Source organism: Fonsecaea erecta, assembly GCF_001651985.1.
Source record: "Fonsecaea erecta strain CBS 125763 chromosome Unknown Scaff6, whole genome shotgun sequence".
Classification (NCBI taxonomy): domain Eukaryota; kingdom Fungi; phylum Ascomycota; class Eurotiomycetes; order Chaetothyriales; family Herpotrichiellaceae; genus Fonsecaea; species Fonsecaea erecta.
The window spans coordinates 85,423-109,428 of record NW_017387249.1 but is presented as its reverse complement, the minus strand read 5'-3'; the positions used below and the strand labels follow the sequence as shown (position 1 = coordinate 109,428).

The 24,006-nt window shown below is 52.7% G+C and overlaps 9 protein-coding genes across 9 annotated transcripts; 5 read left to right on the top strand and 4 right to left on the bottom strand.

The window, feature by feature from the left end:
- Positions 1 to 223: 223 nt before the first annotated feature.
- On the top strand, positions 224 to 2,285 carry AYL99_07072 (hypothetical protein; the record flags this gene model as incomplete). Its single annotated transcript, XM_018838581.1, has 5 exons — positions 224 to 481; positions 540 to 840; positions 890 to 999; positions 1,058 to 1,470; positions 1,526 to 2,285. 5 exons carry the CDS (start codon positions 224 to 226, stop codon positions 2,283 to 2,285), a joined length of 1,842 nt encoding a protein of 613 aa, XP_018691349.1.
- A 591-nt stretch (positions 2,286 to 2,876) lies between these two features.
- AYL99_07071 (hypothetical protein) lies at positions 2,877 to 4,768 on the bottom strand (the record flags this gene model as incomplete). Its single annotated transcript, XM_018838580.1, has 4 exons — positions 2,877 to 3,290; positions 3,549 to 4,101; positions 4,175 to 4,413; positions 4,472 to 4,768. The coding sequence occupies 4 exons, from the start codon at positions 4,766 to 4,768 to the stop codon at positions 2,877 to 2,879; spliced, it is 1,503 nt and encodes a 500-aa protein (XP_018691348.1).
- Positions 4,769 to 7,103: 2,335 nt separating this feature from the next.
- On the top strand, positions 7,104 to 8,391 carry AYL99_07070 (hypothetical protein; the record flags this gene model as incomplete). The annotated part of the gene is made up of 5 exons (XM_018838579.1): positions 7,104 to 7,227; positions 7,345 to 7,441; positions 7,530 to 7,953; positions 8,027 to 8,086; positions 8,137 to 8,391. The coding sequence occupies 5 exons, from the start codon at positions 7,104 to 7,106 to the stop codon at positions 8,389 to 8,391; spliced, it is 960 nt and encodes a 319-aa protein (XP_018691347.1).
- A 64-nt stretch (positions 8,392 to 8,455) lies between these two features.
- AYL99_07069 (hypothetical protein) lies at positions 8,456 to 9,098 on the bottom strand (the record flags this gene model as incomplete). The annotated part of the gene is made up of 2 exons (XM_018838578.1): positions 8,456 to 8,485; positions 8,508 to 9,098. 2 exons carry the CDS (start codon positions 9,096 to 9,098, stop codon positions 8,456 to 8,458), a joined length of 621 nt encoding a protein of 206 aa, XP_018691346.1.
- Positions 9,099 to 9,570: 472 nt separating this feature from the next.
- Positions 9,571 to 11,268, top strand: AYL99_07068 (hypothetical protein; the record flags this gene model as incomplete). Its single annotated transcript, XM_018838577.1, has 1 exon — positions 9,571 to 11,268. The coding sequence occupies one exon, from the start codon at positions 9,571 to 9,573 to the stop codon at positions 11,266 to 11,268; it is 1,698 nt and encodes a 565-aa protein (XP_018691345.1).
- A 1,206-nt stretch (positions 11,269 to 12,474) lies between these two features.
- Positions 12,475 to 15,488, top strand: AYL99_07067 (hypothetical protein; the record flags this gene model as incomplete). Its single annotated transcript, XM_018838576.1, has 5 exons — positions 12,475 to 12,588; positions 12,684 to 12,780; positions 12,835 to 12,916; positions 12,969 to 13,012; positions 13,066 to 15,488. 5 exons carry the CDS (start codon positions 12,475 to 12,477, stop codon positions 15,486 to 15,488), a joined length of 2,760 nt encoding a protein of 919 aa, XP_018691344.1.
- Positions 15,489 to 16,647: 1,159 nt separating this feature from the next.
- On the top strand, positions 16,648 to 17,827 carry AYL99_07066 (hypothetical protein; the record flags this gene model as incomplete). Its single annotated transcript, XM_018838575.1, has 2 exons — positions 16,648 to 16,777; positions 16,923 to 17,827. The coding sequence occupies 2 exons, from the start codon at positions 16,648 to 16,650 to the stop codon at positions 17,825 to 17,827; spliced, it is 1,035 nt and encodes a 344-aa protein (XP_018691343.1).
- Positions 17,828 to 18,173: 346 nt separating this feature from the next.
- On the bottom strand, positions 18,174 to 19,463 carry AYL99_07065 (hypothetical protein; the record flags this gene model as incomplete). The annotated part of the gene is made up of 3 exons (XM_018838574.1): positions 18,174 to 18,633; positions 18,817 to 19,180; positions 19,397 to 19,463. The coding sequence occupies 3 exons, from the start codon at positions 19,461 to 19,463 to the stop codon at positions 18,174 to 18,176; spliced, it is 891 nt and encodes a 296-aa protein (XP_018691342.1).
- A 669-nt stretch (positions 19,464 to 20,132) lies between these two features.
- On the bottom strand, positions 20,133 to 22,769 carry AYL99_07064 (hypothetical protein; the record flags this gene model as incomplete). The annotated part of the gene is made up of 2 exons (XM_018838573.1): positions 20,133 to 21,635; positions 21,687 to 22,769. The coding sequence occupies 2 exons, from the start codon at positions 22,767 to 22,769 to the stop codon at positions 20,133 to 20,135; spliced, it is 2,586 nt and encodes an 861-aa protein (XP_018691341.1).
- Between the last annotated feature and the right edge of the window lie 1,237 nt (positions 22,770 to 24,006).

Genomic DNA, 24,006 nt, shown 5'->3' with positions numbered 1-24,006 from the left:
ACTTCATCATCATCCGCAAGTGTCCGCCCTCATGCCTGCTCCCCACACCCCAGATGGATATCCCGAGCCTATCAGGCGCAATCGCCGTAGGCTGCATATAGCACGCGGTAATGTCGGTCAAGCAATCGCCTTTCGACTACAAAGTCGCTACTCGTCCCTTCCTGTCGGGTGACATGGTTGTTGTGATCTACACTACCTACCGAACACCTGCTTCACAACATAAATGACTTCTCACGCCGCTTTCGAGGCCAGTGTAGGCAAGGCTGCTCAGCCTAATGCAGCCGAGCTGGTTTCTGTCGAGGATAAGAGAGAACTCTCGAAGGAGAAACAGATCGAGGATGTTGATACGGATGATCAAAATCTCCACTACGATGAAGTCGACGAAGAGCCCGAGCTTCACGCGAGAACCTACGTGGCCCTGTTTTCCATGTTCCTCTTGAATATGGTCCAAGTTGTGGCTTTGCAGGGGCCTCCCGCGGTGGTAAGTATGGTTCCATGATCGGTTCGTGTCGCAATGGTGCTCATTCTCTGTGTGACAGCTCAACTTCATTGGCGATAGCCTCAACAACTCCAAAACCCAAACATGGGTCCCGAATTCTCTCTCGCTTGTACAGGCAGTTCTAGGCCCTGTCATTTCTCTCACCTCGGATACCTTCCAAGCTCGAAAGAGCATCCTCGTTGGCTCATCTCTCATCTCGCTCATTGGAGCTGCCATCGCTCCCGGCTCAGGCAACATCTACAGACTGATCGTTGCTCAAACCTTGATTGGTGTTGGTTTTGCAGCAGTCCCGCTCGCATATTGCGTTCCTAGTGAGATCTTGCCGAGGAAATGGCGGCCGAGTAAGTGTCATGCACACTTCCTAGTGCGTCGACTAAGAAATATTTGTAGTGGCACAAGCATTCATGAACGTTGCCGCTTCCTTGGGTGCCATTCTCGGGCCTATGGCTATTGGCTCCCTGACAAAACACAATCCAGTGGACGGCTGGCGTAAGTTCTACGTACGTTACAAGATTCCAATGCGTCCAAACCGTCGAAATAAATGCTAATCGGTAGCAGTGGATCCAAGTTGGCCTCTGGGGAGCGACGGCTGCAGGCATCTTTGTGGGGTATAGACCACCCAAGAGACACACCAAGCTCGACCACCTCTCTTTCTGGCAGAAGCTGGGCCATATCGATATTCCTGGCTGCTGTCTCCTTACTGTTGGCTTGTCTTTGTTTCTGACTGGTCTGAACCTCGGAGGAAATCTGTACGCGTGGACTAACTCGCGGACACTCGTGACCCTCGTCGTGGGAATTGTCATCCTCATCGCGTTCGGCGTCTACGAGTGGAAAGGTACCAAGACCGGAATCATGAACCACACCCTCTTCCGTGGTGGAAAGGCGGCAGGCCGCACATTTGCCATCTGTGTGGGCTTGATTTTCATCGAAGGCACCTTGCTTTTCTCATATATCGTCTTCTATCCTGTCTTGTAAGTCTCTCCCGACTGGCTCTGTCGAAGTCTGGCACTAATTCCATGCCTTTAGGACCACATCGCTCTTCGAAACGGATCCGTTGCTGCTCGTGACTCGAGAAATAGCCTTTTGGATTGCAGGCGGAATTTCGACGGTGATCTGGGGGTACGCAAGTACTCGGTTCCGGACCATCCGCGAGCCGCTCTTCCTGGGTTACTTGATCTTCACTGGCGCAATCATCGGCTGGACTACGATTCAACCACAGGACAGCACCACGGCGGTCGTGATGGGTGGTCTCGCAGGATTTGGGTTCGGGGCTCCACTGATCCTGATTATTGCGGGTGTCCAGCTCTCCACGCCACACAGTCTCATCGCAACGGCAACTGCGGTGACGACTTCGTCTCGAGCAGTAGCAGCAACGGTCTTCACTGCCATATACGCTGCAGCACTAAATACTCGACTTGGCACTAACCTCCCTAACGGCGTCGGAGGAGCGGTCGCGAAAGCCGGGCTCCCTGCGAGTTCCATCCCGACCTTCGTTGAGGCTCTGGCCGCAGGCAAGACGGACGCTCTCAGCAGCATCCCAGGGGTGACTCCGGCCATCATCGCCGTTGGTGTTGCGGCCCTGAAGCAAGCATTTGCGGATTCCATACGGGTGGTGTACATTATCGCTGCTCCGTTTGGGGCGCTGGCCTGCATCGCGTGCCTGTTCCTAGGTGATTTGCGCAGGACGATGAACTATGTTGTTGATGCGCCGGTGGAGGATCTGCACGCGAAGAAGCATCATCATCATCATCCCGATCAGCATGGGGATAGTGAACACACGGCCTGATGGTGATTTGTTTTCATTTCAGCTGGATCCCCGTCGGATAACTAGTTGGCTGGGGCATTGGTCCGACAACACTAAAAACAACGCACCGGGATCGGAATTGTACGTGTTCTAGACGAGAAAGGATGTCTCTTTCTGGGCCTTTGATCGAGACACAAACACTCGTGGATGTTTGAGGATAGTGCAGACGCATCGCTCTAGGACTGCACTAATCAACAATACCTTCGACCACTGCTCCTGGTCCCCTTTCCTTTAGTCCTTGATTCATGTCTCGGCAATGTTTATGTGGTTTCTCCCGAGCCCCTCATCATCGTCGCGAACCGTGCGTAGTGATATTATCAGCCGGTTGAATCAACTTTAAGTCATTGCAAGCAATGCCGATTGCGCCGCATTTCACACGTTTACGTCCAAGAACAAGATCAAAGCTGAACTGACCTCCCTTTCCCTCATTTTTTTTTGGTCCCTCTCCGAATCTGTAATCACTCATATCATCCATGGAGCTGGATTGTGCCCTTTTGTTCAACACAATTCATGTCAATACTTCGTGGGCGAGTGTGGTGGGCCACCAATGTATGTTGGGGAAAGTCTGTTTCGTTATGTGTCGTTCAGCACTGCGAGCCGGAACCGGCGTCTCGCCCACATCTCCCTCCCGCGCGCTGCCCACGCTCTAAGCATCGTCGTCGGTGTCGGGTTCCGTATAAATCCGACCTTTTTCTTCTTCTTCGCGCTCTGGTTCTCTCCTACTTCCGCCCCGGCGACAGTCACGGCTGCCGCTGCAGCAGTCACGGCGGTCACGGCGGTCACGGCAATGGACGACGGCCGCCGCGAAGTGCGGTGGGCCGAGCAGGTCAGGAAGTCCTTGCACTCAGCCCAGCTGGTGGTGATGTAGATGACAAAGTTCCCGAAGCCGTGCAGCGGGATGCACGCCGCCGACGTCAGATATAGACCGTAGATCTGGCGGTCGGGCGAGATGAAGTTGTTGTACACCCTGTTGACGCTTATGGGGACCTGTTTGCCCACACACTCACATTAGCGCTTGATGCTTGGATTCGGATTGTGATTGGGATGGATGATGTTGTCATTATGATCCTCTTGTTGGGGGAGAGAGCGAAGGGGAAGGGAAATAGGGGAGGACAGGAGGGGGACTAGATGGTGCTTTGTGCGTGTGTATCTCTGTACAGTGTATCCGAAAGAGGGCATAAAATGGTCAATGGTGGCGTCATGGGGAGACGACCTCATACACCAGGACTTTGAAGACATACGTACCCACGTAATGAATAGAACAATAGTACACAAAAACGCGAACTTCGCGTACTTCCAATGGATCCTGTCGAACCGCGACGACGACTTTCGTGGCGAGAATTGGTCCGGCCCGCGCAGCATCGTCTGGTCGGAGCCGGACCTGCCGAGGGTCATGGTCGGAGAGCCCGGCGTCGCAAAGATGGAGAACTCGTGCGACGACGCGTTCTGGGACTCCAGGTCCAGCACTTCGCGTGAGTGGACGGGCGCCAGCGGTTCGAAGCCGTTGAACTCCGGCAACGACGGCTCTGGATCCGGGTCACTCAAGCGGCTGTGGTGAGTGTTCGCGGCGGCGCCGGAAACGTCTGTCCGGATTGAATTCCTCCTTGTCGCTGCAGCAGACATGAAGCCTCGCGCGAAGGATGAAAACCGCCTGTCCCGTTGAGGTGCGTTGCCCTCAGGGTCTGGCTCGTCCCGGTGCAGAGCGCATTCGGCTTTGGCAGATTTGACCTTGTGGCGGACGAGCAGGATTTGTTTGCCGCTCAGAGCAAAGAGGAAGATGGCGATCAGGATAAAGCACCTATGCAAAAAAGTCAGTGCTCAAACATATAATATGCGATTGTCTCGACCCAATCCTCTGCTCTCAAACCTACCAGATCGGCACATAAAAGGCCACCAGTCGCAAAATCTGCGATTCTTTGGCTATCCAGCACCACATGGTCGCCGGCCCGTAGACGGACTTCCCATCGGGCCTCCAGCACAGAAAAACCAAAGCCGGGATAAACGGCAGAACAAAGGCCAGTAATATCGCATACACGTCGACTCTTTTCAGCTCGGTAGCATTTCTTTTCGTCCGGACGGTGAGAAGAACATTGAACGCCATAATCATAACCTGAAGAAACACTATTAGATCGAGTAGGGACATGTCTAGCGACGTGGGACAGGCGCACAAGTAACGGATCGGTCATAACAAACCAATTGATAAAAAAGCCCTGCGTTTGACACCATGCAGAATTCCTCCCAGCCTTGATCGGATGAATACCCCAACTATACGCCGAACATGCAAAGACATTGGCGACGGCAATGGAAAACGCAAGACGGTTGACAGGTTTCCGGAGCGGCGGGTAACTGAGGAAGCTGATTATCGTGAAGGACGAGCCTGAAATGGACAGACATGATGATATCCGGGCGGCGATGTCGATGGCTCGTAGCTGATCAGCGGAGAAACCCTGGTTGTATTCAGACATGATCCTTTCGACATTGTCGACCACGCGGCTTAAGCCATCGAGTTTTCGCTCAGGCGACTGAATGGCAAGGTCGGGAGCAATCAGGTAAGCGCGAGATCACAGACATGGGTCGTCTACCCTTTCGCCTTGCGTGCCCCAGCGCCGTTGCTGTGTTGAACGCGGCAGTTTTTGGGCCTCGTTCTCCGTGCTCCCGAGAAGTCATAAAAGCCAGTGAAGCAACTGAGAAATGAGGGTTACAGTGAGACGGTATCAGAACAGGCGTAATTTTTCGGTCACTGAAGTCGGTTCAGCTGATAAAACGCGAGGGGAAGACGAGTAGGGAACCACTTCCTACCGGCGGGGCCGGAGAAAGGAACAGGGACTGGCAAGTTGGAGGAAATCGGCGGCGATCGACAGAATTCAACAGCCGGGAGCATAGACCGGGCTTGACTGGACAGTGAAGGGCAAGCCCGGCAAAACCGACACGGTGGCATGCTGCCAATGTGGCCCCAGCATGATTATGGCAGGAAGCCGCGAAAGCGCCATGCCCGTATTGGTGCCTGTAGTGAGCAAGAGGATTGATTAAATAATCGCATCAATCAGATCGTTCGGGTCGCCGGCAAGGGGACATGGCTTGGTGGAAGAAAGAACACGAGAATAGGGACGCTTTCGACCTGTGACACCAACCCAACAGGTCATAGACAACAACAATGAATGATCAAGGGCCTAGGCCCCAGACTGGACCCAGCAGCGAGCGATGTGGGAGGCCATCAAGCTGGGGAATGTGACAGGGGTGTGGTCGCCCAAACGTCTGTTGATCCTGGTCTCCATCTCCCCACGGGGCGAATATCTCCGGCACTCTCAGGAAGTGATGCTCTTGTTTTAGCGAGTCTTGAGTACGAGGAAGTATGTGCCCATCACTGCACACACAATTCCTAAAAAAGCGAGATTGATAGATATCTGTGATATCGGCATGTCTCCCAGAAATCGAGGGTATAAACAGAACACTGAATACAGCTGGCGCAGATGGACGCGCAAAGGGAGCCACTTACTTACCTCATGCTCCCTGAGGCGGAGAGTGGAGCAAGTAAGTGCCCCGTGTTCGAGTACTCGGTACTCGGTACATATAATTGGCACTCACACACAATACGAAACCTATCCGGGAACCGACTCGACGGAACAACAGAAGGTCCCGGTCTGCCATCTCTTCAAGTAAGCACTTACCGGCGTTCCTGGACGGACTACTCCTTTCTGAAGCGTGCAATCGACGACGGCGTGGCTAGCGGACCCGTTGTTAAACCTCACGTCGATTGACGCGAGTAACGGTCAGCGACAACTCCACTTGGCCCCCTTGGCCATGGTCAATAACTCACCTCGAAACTGCTGGTGAGTCGAAATTGCTGTTCGGGAAGATGCGACGACTTCATCGATAATTGGCCGGGAGGGTTGCCCATTGAGATGAGCAAGTGGCAGGACGACTACGCGGAGGAAAGTTTCGAGGGTTTCAGCAGTCACGCCGTTGGGTTCATCCACGGGCTTTGAGGCAATTGATTGTGAAGCATTCCAGAGGAAGGCAGTGTTAGTTGGGCAAGTCGAAACTTCGCCGTGCACCATAATATATGCTCTGGTTGCCTCAAGCTTCTTCTCTTGCAGTTTCTCCTTATCGGTGGTCATCACTGCGAGGCATTTCTCCTGGCTCTCTGCAGCGCTCGATGTCGAGCGAAGATTGCAGACGTGCGGATCGGATTCGATCCCGAGGAGATCTCGGCAATCAATACACGCTTCTCATGAAATGGGTTCAACTGGGAGGACTGCCATAATTGATCTGCGGACAAGGCGAAGGGGTTGGTGTGTGGTTCATGCCGGCTTATTTCCATATAGAATGAGAAAGGCATCAATCATGCTATTCTCGAGCAATGGAAGCCAATTTTCTTCCTTCTGGGAAGTGTGTGCCTAGTCCACGGCTGAAAGATTAAATAACAATCCTGCTGACCTCTGGCATCCTGAGATACCTAATGTCGACATCCAAGATGTCAGTAAGCAGACGAGAGAGCTGTGGAATTGCTACCCCCAACGACTCTGGATCATGCATCTCCACATCTTCGGTCCAGCTCCGGCAGTGGATAGTATGCAGTAATAGGTATTCGGATAATCTCTAAGCGTCATGGAGAACAATATGTCGGAGATCTCCTGGCACGGAGGGGATATGGCCGTTATCGGTCCTCTACTCGTCTTCTCTCTGAGACCGATATTCTCGCTCTCTACCCAGTCCTGTTGTGCATTGGCTGTATAGACTTTGAGAAACTCCCAGGTTTGTTTCTCTCGACAGGGAAGATTTGTGGTCTCAATTGGCATAATGTCTGGCGACACTTCCAAGCCCAAGAGGCGAATCCTAGTATCATATGGCGTTGATATAGATGCAATAGCTGGATGGTTGGGCTCATACAAGGGCGAAGACTCGACCAGTGACATCTCTCGAGGTACGTTAAAACCAGGCAACCTTGGTTGGCATGACACAAATCCACTTTCAATCGATGGTGCGAGAGACTTCTATTGCGGAGAGCTGAGAGAACCTCCTTCATACTCGATTTGAGCAGGCTACTTCGCCGGCACAGAAGGTGTGAAAAGGCTGTTGAAGCTGTTTGATAAATACAACATCAAGGCTTCTTGGTTCATTCCTGGTCACAGTTTAGAGTAAGTGGCTGAGTGTCCTCAGAGTCGACGGTTCAAGGGGAAGCTCGTGCTTCAACTGTTTTGCAAGCTGACTTTGCCGCGTAAACAGAACGTTTCCGGAAGAATGTGCTATGGTTCGGGATGCTGGACATGAAATAGGGTTGCACGGATACACCCATGAGAACCCCGTTGACATGACATTCGAACAGCAACGCGATGTGCTTGACTATACGTACCGAATGCTTACAGACTTCTGTCATGGAAAGACGCCTCGAGGAATAGTGGCTCCTTGGTGGGAGGTTAGCAGAGAAGCGACAGAACTATTGCTCCAATACGGCATTGAGTATGACCACAGCATGAGTCACCACGACTGTCAAGCATACTACCTCCGGACGGGAGACAACTGGACAAAGATCGATTACGGCAAAACAGCTGCAGAGTGGATGAAGCCTTTCACCAAGGGTCAGGAAACTGGGCTCGTAGAGATTCCAGCAAACTGGTACCTGGATGACTTGCCACCAATGATGTTCATGGTAAGTTGCGCGAGTCGATTGAGGAATGGCTCCTGTCCATATGCGCTTCACACAAGCTGACGGACTTGTGCAGAAAAAAGTCCCAAACAGCCATGGCTGGGTCAATCCGAGAGATGTTGAAGACTTGTGGCGGGTAAGTAGGAACCATTCCTCCATCTCGATCCGTAATTTGAGCGTTTCCAGGACCATTTCGACTACTTTTACAGGGAAGAGAAAGAGGGATTTTATTTCCCCATGACCATCCACCCAGATGTGTCGGGCAGGCCGCATGCCTTGCTCATGCATGAAAGACTGATCGAGCACATTAACAAACACGAGGGTGTCGAATGGGTGACAATGGCAGAGATGGTCGATCATTTTAAGAGTACACATCAACCTGCCGAAGGGGCCATGATGCCAGCACCGCCGGGAGAGATTCTATCCAAGAACGAGAAGTAGGCGAGACAGTGTTATGGCCTTTTGTTCATAAACTTCAGGGCACCCCCCAGTTTGGAAACCTTGATCACGTCACGTAGGGTAAGGCTAATGCGCGCTTGCCGCTGAGCGTGTCCTACCTCATAGGGTCGCTGGTCGCCAAGAAGATCCCAGTTGATGATATGTTCGCCGTTCAGATTCTCATCCGTCTGTATCTCTGAGATACCGTGCAGTGTGTTGATGTACATTTCGCCCGTGGTGACCAGCAAACTCCGAGGCTCTTGCAAAATTCGCCAGGTAGGATTCGCCTCTCGTTCACCAGCTTCGTTCTTCTTGTAGATGTCGAGTACAGTGTGACTGCCCAAGCTCACTGTGGCCGTGATTGGGTCATACGCAGGACCATCTTCATGGGGCATGATTCCTTCTCCTGGCTTGTATTCGTTGATCAAGACATGATTCGGAGCTTTGTGTGTGGAATTCTCAAAGCATCCAGCTTGTTGAAGACGAGCGACGGTCGCATCGAGATAGGCTGGCAAGGGCGCAGCAAGGAGAGTGTCACGGGCAGAACCGGTTAGGGTCGAGGGCAGAGACAATAGCCGCCGGTGGGTGAGGACAGTCCAGCGGGACTCCGGCAATTTGTGGATGTCGTTGAGGATCTGCTGCTCCTCGGACTGAGTAATGAAACTAGGGAGGTAGTAACACGAAGGCGGCAACCCTTCGATTGGAATCATAGCGGAAAGACGATGCACTGCACTTACAATCGCGTACACCGTAGTCCAAGAACATGTACCGGCGAATTGTAAGAAGCATGGTTTGGTGCCATGTGACAATTCCGTGAGGTTGAAAAGTCGCGGAAATAGGTTTGACATCTCTTGAGACTCTCAAGACCAAACCCGATCCGGACCATACCGCGTATGCTGGGCTGGACAGGGCGCTGCTCAACATAGCTAACTCTCTGCAGAGTAATTGTAGAGTAACTGTACAGCAAAACTGACAGTAAGGTCCTGCTGGTCTGAAGGACAGCAGCCTGCGTTCTCAGCACAGATCCTGGTTAATCGAATGGTCCAGCTCCTTGCGGACGATAATCAATCCCTCCGCAAGACGTCATGACTTGAAAGACACTGAATTGACTTCTGCCGCTCTTCTTGAGTACTGTCATTTGTCTCTCGCGAACATGCTCTATCCTCTTCGACATGGCCAGCTATGGCCCACGAACAGATTTCACTCTACCGCGAAACTCTAGCAAAGCGGCAACTTCAATATGACCTTGCATTAGCGACGAGCGAGTACACTCCATTTCTCTATGCATGGGATTCACTACCAGCCTTGTATCTGCTCCTTGCTATTGCGGTGGGACCCAGACTTCCCCCAAGGCTGGCCAGATCCGCCCGATATATCGCTTTCGGGTTGGTCCTCTTCCATGGAGCCTATGTGGCATGCTATCGCCGGACGCTCTGGCTCGCGGCTGGCTATGGTATTGGTTTGATGGTCGCCTGGGGCGTCATCATGACGGGAGCCCTTCTATTATGCAACGACGTGGGGCGAGATTTCAGAAGGCTTGAAAGAAGAGCAATCAAAACAAAGAGTGCAGATTCCGACAGGGACAAATTCAGAGCAACGCCTTCGCAGTCCAAACCGACTCAAGATATTGACACGATAAACCGGAGGGTGGCTAGTGCATATCCATTTTCTGGTACAAAACAAATCTTCCCTCGTCGTGAGCAACCCTGTCTAGAGGAATACGAACTAGTCTGGCAGGGGTTTCCTTACAACTCAGGCTGGTTCCATGTCCTTGACTGGACGCTCGACCTGATGACGAGTTTTCGAGCCGTGGGCTGGGAACATCGAATCCCAACAGTAGGGTCATTTGATGTATCGATGCCACACGACACATCAGAACGAAATACCGCCACAGCAGTCAGCAGCAACGAAGGACGGGCATCTTCGACTGTTTCACAATACCTGCGGTCTCCTCAACTGAGAGCATTACGAGGTTTTATTACCAGCTACCTCTTTCTTGATTTCCTGAAGACAACCATGATCACAGACCCGTACTTTCTGGGCGTCGCACCACTGGAATCGCCTACACCCTGGCATTGGCTTGCTTATATCAACAATACTGTTCCAATGGCAACACGCTTTGTTCGGCTTGGAATTACGATGTTTGGGGTGGTATCTGCATTGACGTTAGTCTTCAGCTTGAGTCCCTTGTTCTTCGCCTGCATCCTTCCCGCTCTTCTCGATGTCACCAAGATTACGAAGGCGCCTCTTTTGGAACCATGGATATATCCGGCCTATTGGCAATCATCCCCGACCTCGGTCCTGTACTCTGGGTTGGCAGGGTTATGGGGCAAATGCTGGCACCAGATGTTTCGATTTGGCATCTCAGAGCCTTCCAGAGTGGCTATTAAGAGATTGAATTTAGATCCTCGTGGACAGGTTGCCCGAATCGTCCAACTTCTGGTCGCGTTCACGTTGTCAGGATCAATCCATGCGAGTGCTAGCTACACGACATTCTCTCTGAATGGCTCTCGTCCGTTCTCAGGGCCCTTGTTGTTCTTCTTCCTCCAAGGTATCGGCATTCTCTTACAATCTTTTATAGTCAAGGTCTTACACAAACGCGCTTCGGGGGTCAAGAAACTCCCGTCGGCTGTAGGCCAAACTGTGAACGTGCTGGTTGTGGTGTTGTATCTTTACTTCACAGGACCATTGTTGGCCAACGACTTTGCAACCTCTGGGATTTGGCTCTTCGAGCCCATTCCAATCAGTCTTTTCCGTGGATTAGGGTTGGGTCCAGGCGGAAAGTATGAAGGGTGGTGGGCGTGGAATCAAGAAGGCTCACGATCGATCGGATGGTGGATCGGTGACCGCTGGTGGGAGAGAGCGATGGCGATATATTAGTTCTCTCAAGGGGGTGCACAAGAGAGCCCGAAAGGCTGTGAGACTTGTAACGTTGACATAGGGAAGCCAGAAATATATTTGGACGACGGAGCGACAAATCGCAGGATGGAGAGGGAGTTGGTGGATGTGGGCGGTCCCCACGTCACTTGATATACATATGTATGTGCCACCAACCTGCCACCGCTGCTAATAATAATGGCGACGCAGCTAAATATGTATCTAGCTGGTACTAGTTGGGGCATCCGCTGCATGATGTCACATGGACAGAAGGGTGCCCGATGCTGCAAGATGAACCCATCGAATAGCATCTGGGGGGCCATCGGGGCGCCCATCGAGCACCCATCGCCCTGCACCAAGGCGAGCGTCGGGTTCCTGGCATTTCGCCATCCTCCCTCCTGCATTACCCACGCCTCCCGCCCTCCCACCTGTCCACCCCTTCCCCGTCACCTGCGATTTTTTTGTCCCTCATCGTCTATGCTGCATTTGATCGTTGCATTGGTACGCTGCCCTTTTATGTTAAAACGAAAGAATCCAACACAAGTGAATAGAGAGAATCACCAGAGAAATCCGTCGAGACGACTATCCGATTCTGGATCTGGTTCTGACACTGACTCTTACTGACTCTTACTGTCTCTCTACCTAATCAGCTTCTCCTCACACAATCTTCCCACACTATCACGCTAGTCCACGTAAACTTCCCGGTGGGCAGCAGTCAGTCTCGGCACGCCGCCGCTCCACCAGCTGCATCGGGTGCAGTCCAGTACGAGTAGTCAAAGAAGAGCCCTGCTTCAGTGCCCCGGGCCCAGGCTCAGGCTTTGCTCCCTCGCGGACTTCCCATCTCTCGTCACAAAATTATCGTCGCGACAAGGCATCCCAACTCGTTGGATGCACGTCATTCTCTACGTATTCCATTCCATCTCACCTTCCTCAACATCACCTCTTCTCCGCTCACCGCAATAGACGCCGTTTGTCCAACCATTGATCCGACCTTTCGAGCCCGGCCTGGAGCTTTGCGCGCTTGTGTCTTCCTATCGACCGCAGCCTTTGCCTCGACCGCAGATCCACCCCGCGCCACCTGTTCTGTATCACCAACACCCGAAACTCCCTCAACTTTGCGCATCTCGCCACCCTTCAAACAGAAAGTCGGCAGTCAGTAACAGGGTCGCTGCCCGCTGATGTTCATTCGTTGTTCTCTCTCCTTCAGTCATGGCAATGCAGACGCCGCTTGCCAACGACAAGAAGAGAGTAAAAGTTTATGAGCTGCGCGACAATGACTGGTTTGACAGAGGGACTGGCTTCTGCACGGGCCAGGTCATCAATGTACGCCTCAAACCTTCTACTGCCTCGTAGATTCCGGGGCTGGCAGCGTCGGCGACGAGGAAAAGAATACACGCGCTAACATCTGGGGACCGCAGGATGAACCGCGCATCTACGTCGAGTCCGAAGATCAGCCCGATCGCATGCTCTTAGAAACCCGTATTGTCAAAGACGATGGATACCAGAAACAACAAGGTACATTACTCGGAAACGAGATTGAGGATTGTTGGTCCGCTGACGCGCTCCTAGAAACGCTCATTGTGTGGACCGAGACCAATGGCACCGATATGGCCCTCAGTTTCCAGGAGGCCGAAGGTTGTGCAGTCATATGGTACGCGAACCCGTTCATTTTGAGTCTGCGCCATGGTCTAATGGCATTGTAGGGAATTTGTACACCAAGTCCAGCAGCAGTTGTTGGCCCTGCCGGGTAAGCGTCTTATGCGACTTTCTACAAGTCATTTGGCTGACTTGATATCACAGATGATGGCCTCTCAGACGATGCTTTGGAAAATATCTCAAGCTCTTTCACCCTCAACCCCCCCGAGTTGAATAATTTGGACGAGATCGAGCAAAGTATACGACATGCGAGCATAACCCAGGGTGGGCGCGAAGCTCTGGCCAAGTTCTTGATCCGCGAAGAATATCTGCTCAAACTAATACCGCTGGTGGAAATGGCCGAGGATCTGGAGAGTCTGCCGGATCTGCATCGGCTGTGCAACATCATGAAGGCGTTGATTCTGATGAATGATAACACCATCATTGAGCACTTGGTTACAGACGAGATTATCATTGGTGTTGTCGGAGCACTCGAGTATGATCCCGACTTTCCCACGCACAAGGCAAACCACAGACAGTATCTCTCAGATGAATCGAGATATAAAGAGGTGGTCGAGATCAAAGACCAAAATATCAAGCGGAAAATCCGACAGACTTGGCGGCTGCAGTACCTGAAGGACGTGGTGCTGGCGCGCATTCTGGACGACCCCACCTTTGGCGTGTTGAATTCTCTCATTTTTTTTAATCAGGTCGACATTGTACAACATCTCCAGGGCAACACTGCCTTCCTGAAGGAACTTTTCGCCATCTTCAGCAACGAGAATATGGATATCAAGCGGAAGGAACAGGCGGTGCACTTCTTGCAGCAGTGTGCTGCGATCGCGAAGACACTCCAAATGCAATCGAGAGCAAACCTCCTGAACAATTTCATCGCACACGGTCTCTTTTCAGTCATTACTTTTGCGGTCAAGCACCCGGAGCCATCAATGAGAACTACTGGCATTGACATCCTTGTGGCACTTCTCGACCATGATCCTAATATGATGCGAGGCTATATGCTCAAGGCTGTTTCCGAAAGGAAGGTGCCGTTGACGGATACGCTGATCGATTTGCTGCATGCCGAGACTGATTTGGGTGTGAAAAATCAGCTGGCAGACGCCATCAAAATCCTGCTGGATCCGCAACCCCCGACCAATGACCCCATGGGGAACCGACAGAACTCGGAATTCATGACGAAGCTTTCAAGGCCGCAGATGACTCCGACTCAGCAAGCGAACGAGCAGTTCGCGCAGGATAACTTTGACCGATCATGTCGAAAGTTGTTCCAACCATTGAAAGACCTAGAATCTAGGGACTCGATGCAGAACTTCGGCTATCAAGAGGTGTCGTTGTTCTCATATTTGGTCGAGATATTGACGTTCTTTGTCCGCCAACATTCCATGAGAAGTCGACCCTTTGTCCTCTCCGAGAATCTGGCACCCCGGGTCGCCCAGCTGTTGCAGGTGCCGCAGAAGCCGCTGAAACTGACTGCGTTGAAATTTTTCAGGACGGCAATCTCGTTACAAGATCAGTTCTATGCCGCGCAGGTCATCAAAAGCGGGGCCTTCGACACCATTCTGGGAATTGTCATTGACACTATGCCGCGTGATAATCTCCTGAATTCGGCGTGTTTGGAACTGTTCGAATTTATCCGAAAGGAGACGATAAAGCCGATCGTCATCCACCTTGGGGAGCACTACCGGCAAAAGATCCAGCACATTACCTACGTCGACACATTCGAGAATCTTATTCTTAGGTATGAGCAGTTGACGACCGACCATCCGGAGCCCGAACACACCTTGTTCAGTCAAGACGATGCGACACCGCCTATGAATCGGGCACATATCAATGGTCGGTGGCAGGGCTTGCCAGAAATGGATGCAAGCGAGGAGGACTATTTCAACGGCTCCGATGAGGATGAGGACGAAGTAGATGAGGATTCTGACCGTGACAATATAAAGGACGTGTCTGAAAGGGTAAACCAGTGGCACCGCAGAAGGATGAAAGCTGAAATCATGAATGGGAGCGCCAGCCCTATCAGCAAACCGCTTGTGGATTACCCTGATGATGACGACGACGAAGCGATGGACGCCAAAGCTGATGCAACACCCAACACTCCACTAACTCCAGACAGCAGTAAGGATGCCTCTTCCCCCGAACCAAGAGCAACACCCGAAAAGACGTTACAACCATCGCCGGAGATCAAGTCCATTGCCGAAAGCGAATTGCAGCAACCGCCTGAAAGGATGACGGAGAAACGCCGACGGCAAGAAGACGACGACGACGACGAGCTCGGCAAGCTTTCTGGCGGTCCAAAGCGCAGAAACTCGGCATCTAGCACTTCCAGCCTTCCCTCACAAGGCTCATTACGTCGGAAAAGGGGCTTTTTGAGATCGAAGCAGGCAGGCGGTGAGATTTCCCCCATACCGACAAGTACCCCGGAGATCGGAAATTACGTCGAGGGCCGAAAACCTCGCAAAATCGCGATCAGTCTCTCCAATGTGACGAACAAATCTGACGATACACCTCCCACGACAACGGAAGTCAAGCTCCAGAATAAACAACAGTCAGTGGCGACTAAGGAGTAGGAAATGGATAGAAAGCTGCTGTTATATGCGAGCAGATTGCTTCTCTTTTTGGCGATGGTGTTTGATGGAGTCGACGAACCACTACTGTACAATACGACCAATATCTTGGAGGTTATGAGGTAGAAGGCGAGATCCGGTTGATTCAGACCAGTAGAGGGACGAGGGCAGAATCGGAATTCGACGTCGATGCCTCCGATCTGCACGCATGCATGATGATGTTGCGCATCAAGCCGCATCTCTGGCAGCACCAAATGGTATCAGTTGCAGAGAGTTGGATGCTCTGTGATCTGGCAACCGGCTGCTGTGGGGCTTGATTGTGGGAAGCCGTGAGGGTGTTGGGAGAAATGGGGGATGAAGACACAAGACAAGATGCAAGTCGAGTAGCTCTTCACAAACAACTTGTGACGGGTAGAACAAACCACTCAATGGAGAGAGAACCTCGTCTGATCTGACCGGGCTCTCTACCCTCCATCGCAGTAGTCCACGATGGGTGGCCTTGTGCAAATGAAAAAGATGAATTTGATGGTATAATTTCATATCGCTGCTCTCACGCTCTTCACTCCCACTGCATGTGTTGTCCATGCTCGAGGCGCGATGCCCGCCTTTGCCTCTAAACCGGCCAAACACGGCCCGAGACTTTGGCATGTTTGTCACATTTGCCCACGTCGCATCTTCGTATTTCTATCGTAATACGCATTCCACAATTAATCGACAGTTGACGGATCGGGGCAAAGCATGACTCATCCTGATCCTCCATGACACTGCGAAATCTCATCTACAACCTGTGCTCTCAAGGGATCTTTCCCTAGGGTAAGTCGTCCGGATGAATATCCAAGTCCCGGATCTGCAACACGTGCTTAACTTTGTCCGTTGGATTTTCAGCTGGGACCTCTGTCGATCAACCCGTGATCTGGCCTGGTACGTTCGCGAACCTCATCGTTTTCGGATACAATGCCTGACGGAGTTACAGGCCTGCAGCTGTTTAGATACTCTTGTCTCTTTGTTCTCCGACCAGCATCCCACGATCATACTCTCGGACGACCAAGCACTCCGATTCCGGAAAGCCTTCTCGAGCTCGTTTTCCATTAGACATACTGTTGATAGGCTCGCTTTCTACTGCTTCTTGTGTCGCATCTTGCCAATCACTGTTACAGGCGGCATGGCGGGCGAAACAATCTCTCCATACAGCTTCGACCATGTGATCCTGTTGCTGGATACACCGGACTTCGAGAACCCACCGTCGTGGTTGACTGATAATTTTACCATAATCGAGGGTGGGACGCATGCCGGTATGTTTCTCGACAGGGGAGGAGGACGAATTTAAGAGCCCCAGAGCGGTGCAGCCTCAAACCAGGGGATTGTACCTCGTCTTTACTGCGCTCTTCGTTCTGTATTTTGCCAATCCAATAAGCATCTAATAACCGTTTTGTGAAGGTGGCTCCTCCCGGAATAAACTGATCATCTTCCCTGATGGCACTTATATCGAACTGATAAACTGGATCACCGAACCAAAAGAATTCTTCGACTGGGCGCAAAAATCACCAGGACTGATCGACTTTGCTCTTACAACCCCGTCCTCTGCACATGACACCGTTGATGAAGTTATGAGGCGCCTAGAATCTAAACCGCAGTCTCGTCAGTCTGAATCCTCGACATCGGATGACCTCTCAGAGGCCGGTGCCGATGCTGGTGACGGTGGGCTGGGAGTACGTTTTAGACCTCCCCTCGCTGGCGGTCGCAAGCGAAAAGACGGTCAAGACGTCAAATGGCATGTCACGAAGCCGCTCCTGGATGATTCCGCGGAAAATGTGCCTAAGCCCCTTGAAAAGTACTTCCCAACTGGGCGACTCGACACGCCGTTCTTCTGCCACGATGTAACTGATCGGAACTTGAGAGTGCCGTACACCGAGAAAGAGATATCCGACACGCACCCTTGTGGGGCGAGGGGGATCGTCTCCGTCGAGGTTTTGGTTCCTGAGGAGAAGATCGAAAGTTACATACGCCTTTACACCTCCGTTCTGGGCGTGAAACCGAAAGTCCAGGGCGGGTACAGGTACAGACCGAACACCAGTGTAAGCTTCCTGCTCAGCACACCTAATCCTGACGAGGAGGCTATGAAGCGCTTGAAAGGAAGGGTCGGTGTGGTGATTCGGGCGCCGAGAGATCAAGACGATGAAGCGTGGTTGAAAGAGAGGGGTGTGGGAATAAGAGAAGTGAGGCTTTTCGCCGAAGCAAAGAGTGAGGACGAAGTTGACGAGATGGCGCTGGACAGTGAGGGGATTGGAGCGAGTCTAGTGCTGGTGAAAGAGCCTGCCGGATTCTGGGAAGAGGGTAGCTAGTCGAGCAAGAAGGAGAGAGAGAAGGACCGTTTATGTGATTATTCTGCAAGGTCAGTGTCGACCCTCAGAGGATTGATCGAGACACGCCGAAGACCTGGTGGCCGACCAACGAGCGAGCAAGAAAGCAAGAAAACAAGCAAGATGCTGGATGTCCTTGCTTGACTTAGCCAGGCTAGTTAAGGGAGGCTGGTTCCAGTCCAGCAATATAACCAAGAAAGACCATGGGAAGCATTTGTCTCTACTTTGATGAGCCATCCAATTCATCACGCAGCCTGATCCTGCTTGCCTTCATCTGACTTCAGCCCCTGGTCCCTTTTTCTTTTTCTACCTGCATTTTCTGTACGCTTTACAGTTTACTGCTCGTCTTGCCTCTCTCGTCCAGGCTTCCCGGGTGCGTGCCGACCCTCAACCTAGCGCCGCCGTCGACCGAGATGTCCTCGCCGTTGATGTAGCTGCCGGCACGGCTGCACAGGTAAACGACGAGGCCGGCAATGTCCTCGGGGCGGCCGAGACGGCCCATGGGGTTCTGCTTGCCGACAACGTCCTCGCCGCCCAGGTAGTCGATCTGCGGGTTGGCCAGGCGGCTCGGGAAGAAGCCCGGCGCGATGATGTTGGTTGTGATGTTCTTGGGCACCAGCTCCAACGCCAGGTTGCGCCCCAAGTGATGCGCCGCCGCCTTGGACACCGAGTACATGATCGCCCCGCGGTCTCCCACGTGCGGTACGATGATTCCCCCCACCGACGATGTGATTAGGATCCGCGCCGGATCTGCGGGCGTCGCGGCACTTGCGAGCAATGGGACCATTCTACATTGTGGTATTCCACCTGTTAGCATCATGTCTGTCCTTCCACCATCCACATCAAGGTCAAGGTGACGGTGTTGGAAGCTGAAGGGAAACCAAAATAAAACAGAATGAGTCGATAACCGCCCAACAGCTGGTTAGACAGAGGAGAGAGGAAGAACGAGAGGGAAACGGAGGAAAACATACAGCCTACACAGATTGAACACGCCCCTTACGTTGAGCTCCAGCGTCTTGATGCTCTTCCAGTCCTCGAAGGTCTCGAATGGGCCCCCCCAGCTGGCTGCCGCGTTGGCGACCAGGATGTCCAATCCCCTGCCGGGCCGCTCGTCCTTCTCGATCTCGGTCTGCACGTCCCGGACGAACTGCTCGATCTGGTCCGTGTGGCCCACGTTGGCCGGGATGCTCACGGCCTTGCCGCGGATGTTGGGCAGCGCGTTGAGTTGGGCCGCCGCCTGCGCGAGGTTCTCGGCGTTGCGCGCTGTGATGATCACCTTGGAGCAGCCAGCCTGCAGGAAGGCCGTGGCGCAGTAGAGGCCGATGCCGCGGGAGCCTGGTTTTGCACTTGTTTATTTGCTTTTGTTCAGTTTGTGGGAAGGGGAGAATGTGAAGAACGGGATAGGGGTCAGTGGCGTCGGGATTGATTGATTGATAAAACGGACATGTCTATCTCTCAGGAGACCACAGTCCATCGAAGCAGGGCGGTGTTTGGGGTGCATAACGCAAAAATTGCTGTTGTGGTAGAGGACGAAAGAGTCTGGCAACGTACCACCAGTAACGACGGCAATCTTCCCATCCAGCCTGAAGAGGCTGTCGAAGTCCTTGATGGCCGCCATTGCGCAAGCACTAGCTTTCCCCCTCTTGCCTCTCCTGAGGATCCTACAACTTTAGCTCTCTCCGTGGGAGTTCTTCCTCAAGTCAGTTTAAGGTGCCTCCCTTGATACTCCTGTTGGCTACGGCGTAGTGACTAGCTCGCGAGGAGAACTGTTGGTGGAGATACTCCTTTTGGCTGGCTCGATTGATATATGGATTTTGATGCGAAGGGGGAACTTGACTGTTGGCTCGATATCGACTATCGTGCGTGGGTCGGCGTGTACAACGCTGTTCACTCAGGCTCGAGCAGTACCGAGGGTATCCTCAACAATATGCAGCTCAATGACTTTCCAGCAGCCTGTCCAATACAATCGCCTTGACACGATGCACTCTGACTCGCTTGCAAGATGGGGAAGTTGACGAGGCTGAGCAATGGCCCGAAAGCAACCTCGGTCGGAGTTTGGCCAATCATATGTACTGGGCCCATCCGTCAAGGCTGCGAAAGCCGTCATATTGCTATGTTCATATTGCTATGATACTATAGCCACGATACAAGCTGTCGACTGATGTTTCGTATGATATCGTCAGTCTCTAAACCCTAATTCAAGCCTAATGCCATCACGTTTGCCGTCGAGCGATACTGGAAGGGGCAAGTTCCTGCGACAACAACCCATTAATTGCTCTCCGCAGTGTCAGAACAATCGATCCAAGCTTCCTCTCTGCGGCAGGTCCTTGCTAAATCTGCGAGGCATAATTGGAAATCCTGATCCATCAACCGACGCTCGAATACGGTCGTGCCTGTCTGCGCTCGATCTTCGTCGAGGTTTGCTGATGCTGGGTCGATATCTCGGTCCCTCAGGGTTCGTCTTCGACCTTGACCTGACAACAGAAGGCCCCTTGGAAGCGACCAACGATCTTGGAACTGCTGGGCCATCTCCCTTCCTCCTAACGCCAGGACTGAGATTTCCGAAATCATTTTGCTTTGGACCGGCTTTTGGATCCGCCACAACATTGGCGTAGCTGGGATGGTCCTTCGATGTGCATAGGTCGTCGCTTCTTTTGTTCTCCCCACTCGATCTTTTCTGTGCCCACTGGCTCCGCTGTTGTCGATTCTGGAGCTCTCTCTGCCGGTGGATCATGTTCCGCTCTTGCTCACTCAACATCACCTTTCGAGGTGGCGAATCAGGAGGTATCTCGAACTCGGATTCTGAAAATCCCAATCCAGACGTCGAAACCTGGAGTCTAGGCAAGCGGGGGCCTACTGGCTTTAGAGGTGAATTGTTTTCGGGCGAGATTTGGCAGTGGTAACAGCTCGGATGCCTCTGGAGATGGTGATGTGACGACGACGCCATACTTGGACGCCCCGGAGCAATATTCTCGTCTGTCGTCGTGCCAGAAAGACCTCCCCTGCGATGGGTGTGGGTATGCGCTAGTCGACGAGGAGACGTGTCAATGTCATTTGCTAGGCTATCCAAGTCATCTTGTGGCGCCAGTCGCTCTTGTCTGGCACGCTCGGCGGAACGTCGAACGGGAGCTGTGAAGGCTTGCCCTTGGTGATGGGCTGCATAACTAGGACCAGGAGGTGGTGCAGGGACCGTTTTGGACCTCTTGGCTTCAATCGAAGCGGCGACCTGTGCCAGCGAATTCGGCAAAATATCCAACGAGTTGATCGGTATGATTGTGACGGGAAGCTGGACCGCCACCGTCTTGAACATTTTTACTGTCACAACGACGTTGACGAAATAACGGACTTCGAAATACCTCCCAGTGCTGATCGTAACGTGTCCACGCGGTGCTTCCAGTTCAATCGTGCGAACATCTGATGAGTGAGACGGCACTCCCTTCCATGTGCTTGATTTCTTCAGCGTGGTTCCGCTCACCACCTCGGCGTCTGTTCGCTTCGGGAGACGGAGATAGTTTGCGCTCTTCTCTGCCGTGCCCGCTGGTGCGTGTGTATACCAGAGCGTCGTCTTCTCCAATTGAACCTCGATTTTCTTGACCGATCTTGCCGTGTTGTTCGCAATGTGGACGTCAATAAAGATCAAGGCGCCGTTGACCCAGGTCTGACGATGGAGGCCAGCGGTCAGTTTCACTGTTTGAATATCAGGCTCTCTCGCCAAGTAGAGTGTATCTGCCGCCAGAAGGGGACTCGCCAGACTGGCCAATGCTTTCTCTGGGTCGTGAACGGTGAGCATCTGAACATTCTATGTCTGTCTGATCACAGTTCTTTTGTCTCCGGTCTTGACCACAATTGAAGGACACAGCAGATATCGGATGGCCGCTTGTCTCGAAGAGTACGGAGGGGGACCAAGCTTCAGAGGCAGGTTAATGCAGAACGGAACAACCGAAGTCGCAGACCTCATCTCCCACCATAGATCCGCACCAGGCGCCGGGTCCTGCGACGTGACCAGAGATGGTGGAGGGGGATTCTCGACATCAAACAAGTCCGTCGCAAGCGACAGAAATACCCAGCGTCGGCCGTCGTTGACTTCTTCCACACCGATGACATCGACGCAAGCTTTGGATATGTAGATGGGCTTCGTCTTCGGCTTTCTTGCCATTCCGCCATCCACTTGAATGGTCAGCTGTCCTTCCACGGTGCCACCTCCCACAAAAAGTGGTGAGGGAAGGCTGACCGAAAGCTCTACTCGGGGGTGACGAATGCTGCCATGGTCTAGGACCTCATGAGGAGGCGAGGTGCGGACGAAGGTGCGTGAAAGGACAGGGCGGAGGACCTCAGATGACTGAGCTGCACGACCTATTGATCGTCGAACGGGAGACTCAGCTCGAACTTTATCGCGGACCAGTGTCTCAGTACCGTCCAGCTCCGAGATCTTCCATGTGGGCAATTCGCGCATCGAGGCCTGAACAGGATCCCCAAAGCTCCGTGACAGAATGCTGGCCGACGACGTCCGTTCGGGCACGGATCTATGGGGCAGGCTGACTGCGCTTGCGGCACGACTTCCCAGGCCGGCTGTATAATTGTTGGTGCCAGAATGAAATGCGGTTGGCGTAAGATACTCGGATGAAGTAGTATGGGAGAGTGCGTCCGCCTGGGGGGCGGGGGTTGTGGGTCTGTCCATGCATCCGTCATTCCACTCTGGTACTGCATAGCCATGTGTCACTATTTTTGAGGATCCGGAAACTTCTCGTATGTCTGAAAGCTGATGGACTCGATGTCGGGCTAGAGCAGAAATGGGACGGGTGAAGGCCTCCATTGAAGCGAGCGGAAACCGGGACAGCTTTCCATCATCCACGGACATCCGTTTAGGTAGATGGAAATGTTTCAAGGAATCTGAGTCTTCGTGAGCGAAGTCTGTGAGAGACATCTCTTTACTCACCCTTCGCCGACCGTTGCTCCATCAGGGCTCGGTTGATCGGGTCTTGTGCTAGGCATGCAGCTAAAGAGGTTTCTAGTATCCGTCAAGTAGCAGTCTTGTTTCACAAAACAAAGAAAAGAGTGTTGAGCTACGAGATTGCCTGCCTGTTTTTCGAGGGGTGACAGGCCACGAAGTCTCACGGAAAGGGAAGACTGTGACAGAAAAGGCACCCATCAGTTGCACCTTCTACAACTGTGTCTGAGAAAGCGATCAGAAATGCGCCTGCCCGTGCTGGAACAAAAGCAGGAAGCATTTTCAGATTCCGGTTTCCAAGCTCCTGGTTCCGACTTCCGACTTCCGAATTCCAATCATCGTGCATTCAGCAAGCACTCACCGTCTGGATTCATTGGGCTTTCTCATCTTCTCGCGAAGTACGAGGTACACGCACGCAGGCTCCATTCACACCCCGCAGATTCAACACAACCTCTTGCCTCTTAAGACTAGCTTTAGCAGCTACTCTGGAGGAAGCAGTGGACAAGCGATACTCGAGCTTCCGAAAGCTTCGGGTTGGCCATGCATAGTCCAGGTGATCTCCTTCTGAAACTGCCTTAACCTTGGTCTACTCGGTTTTCCCCCCTTCATCAAGTCATGTGTTGCAGTTGGCGGTGAACGATGCTTGGGAGCGAGATGAGCGAATTTCGGACCGACGAACCCTTGTTCGCGGGCAAGAAGAATCAAGACTCGAGTAAAAGGTCTGGAAGTGACGGTCATTGAGGACATTCCTCACTTCCGCCCTCAAATAACACGGGGGCCTAGGGATTCACAAAAAAGCGTCATCAATCGGATCTGCCCTCGCCTTGTTTAGGTCCACGGAGAAAGACGACGCTGGAAGAGCGGGGAAGTTACCTAGGGCAGGTGCTCAGGGACCCCTAAGACCCCCGAAGGTGTAAGGTTAGGCTCACTAGGCTAGCCTAGCCCTCCAGCAGCGCTGCTGTTGGTTGAATTAGGCTCATCTGACGCAGCCCGGCGCTCGCCTGACGTTGGATCAGCCTTGTTTTCACTTTTCCTGTTTGGCCGCTAGGGACTTCCGCTAAGCCGCTTCAAGGCACAGTTTGCGGCAACCTCTGCTGCCATTGGCTCCCGCACATGGAAACCGCGGCGAGAAAATTTTTTCCCACGTGGCGCATTGCCGGCTTCCCTTCAATCCCACCCATTGGTGCATGGTGTCCTTCCCATGCTCCTCCGG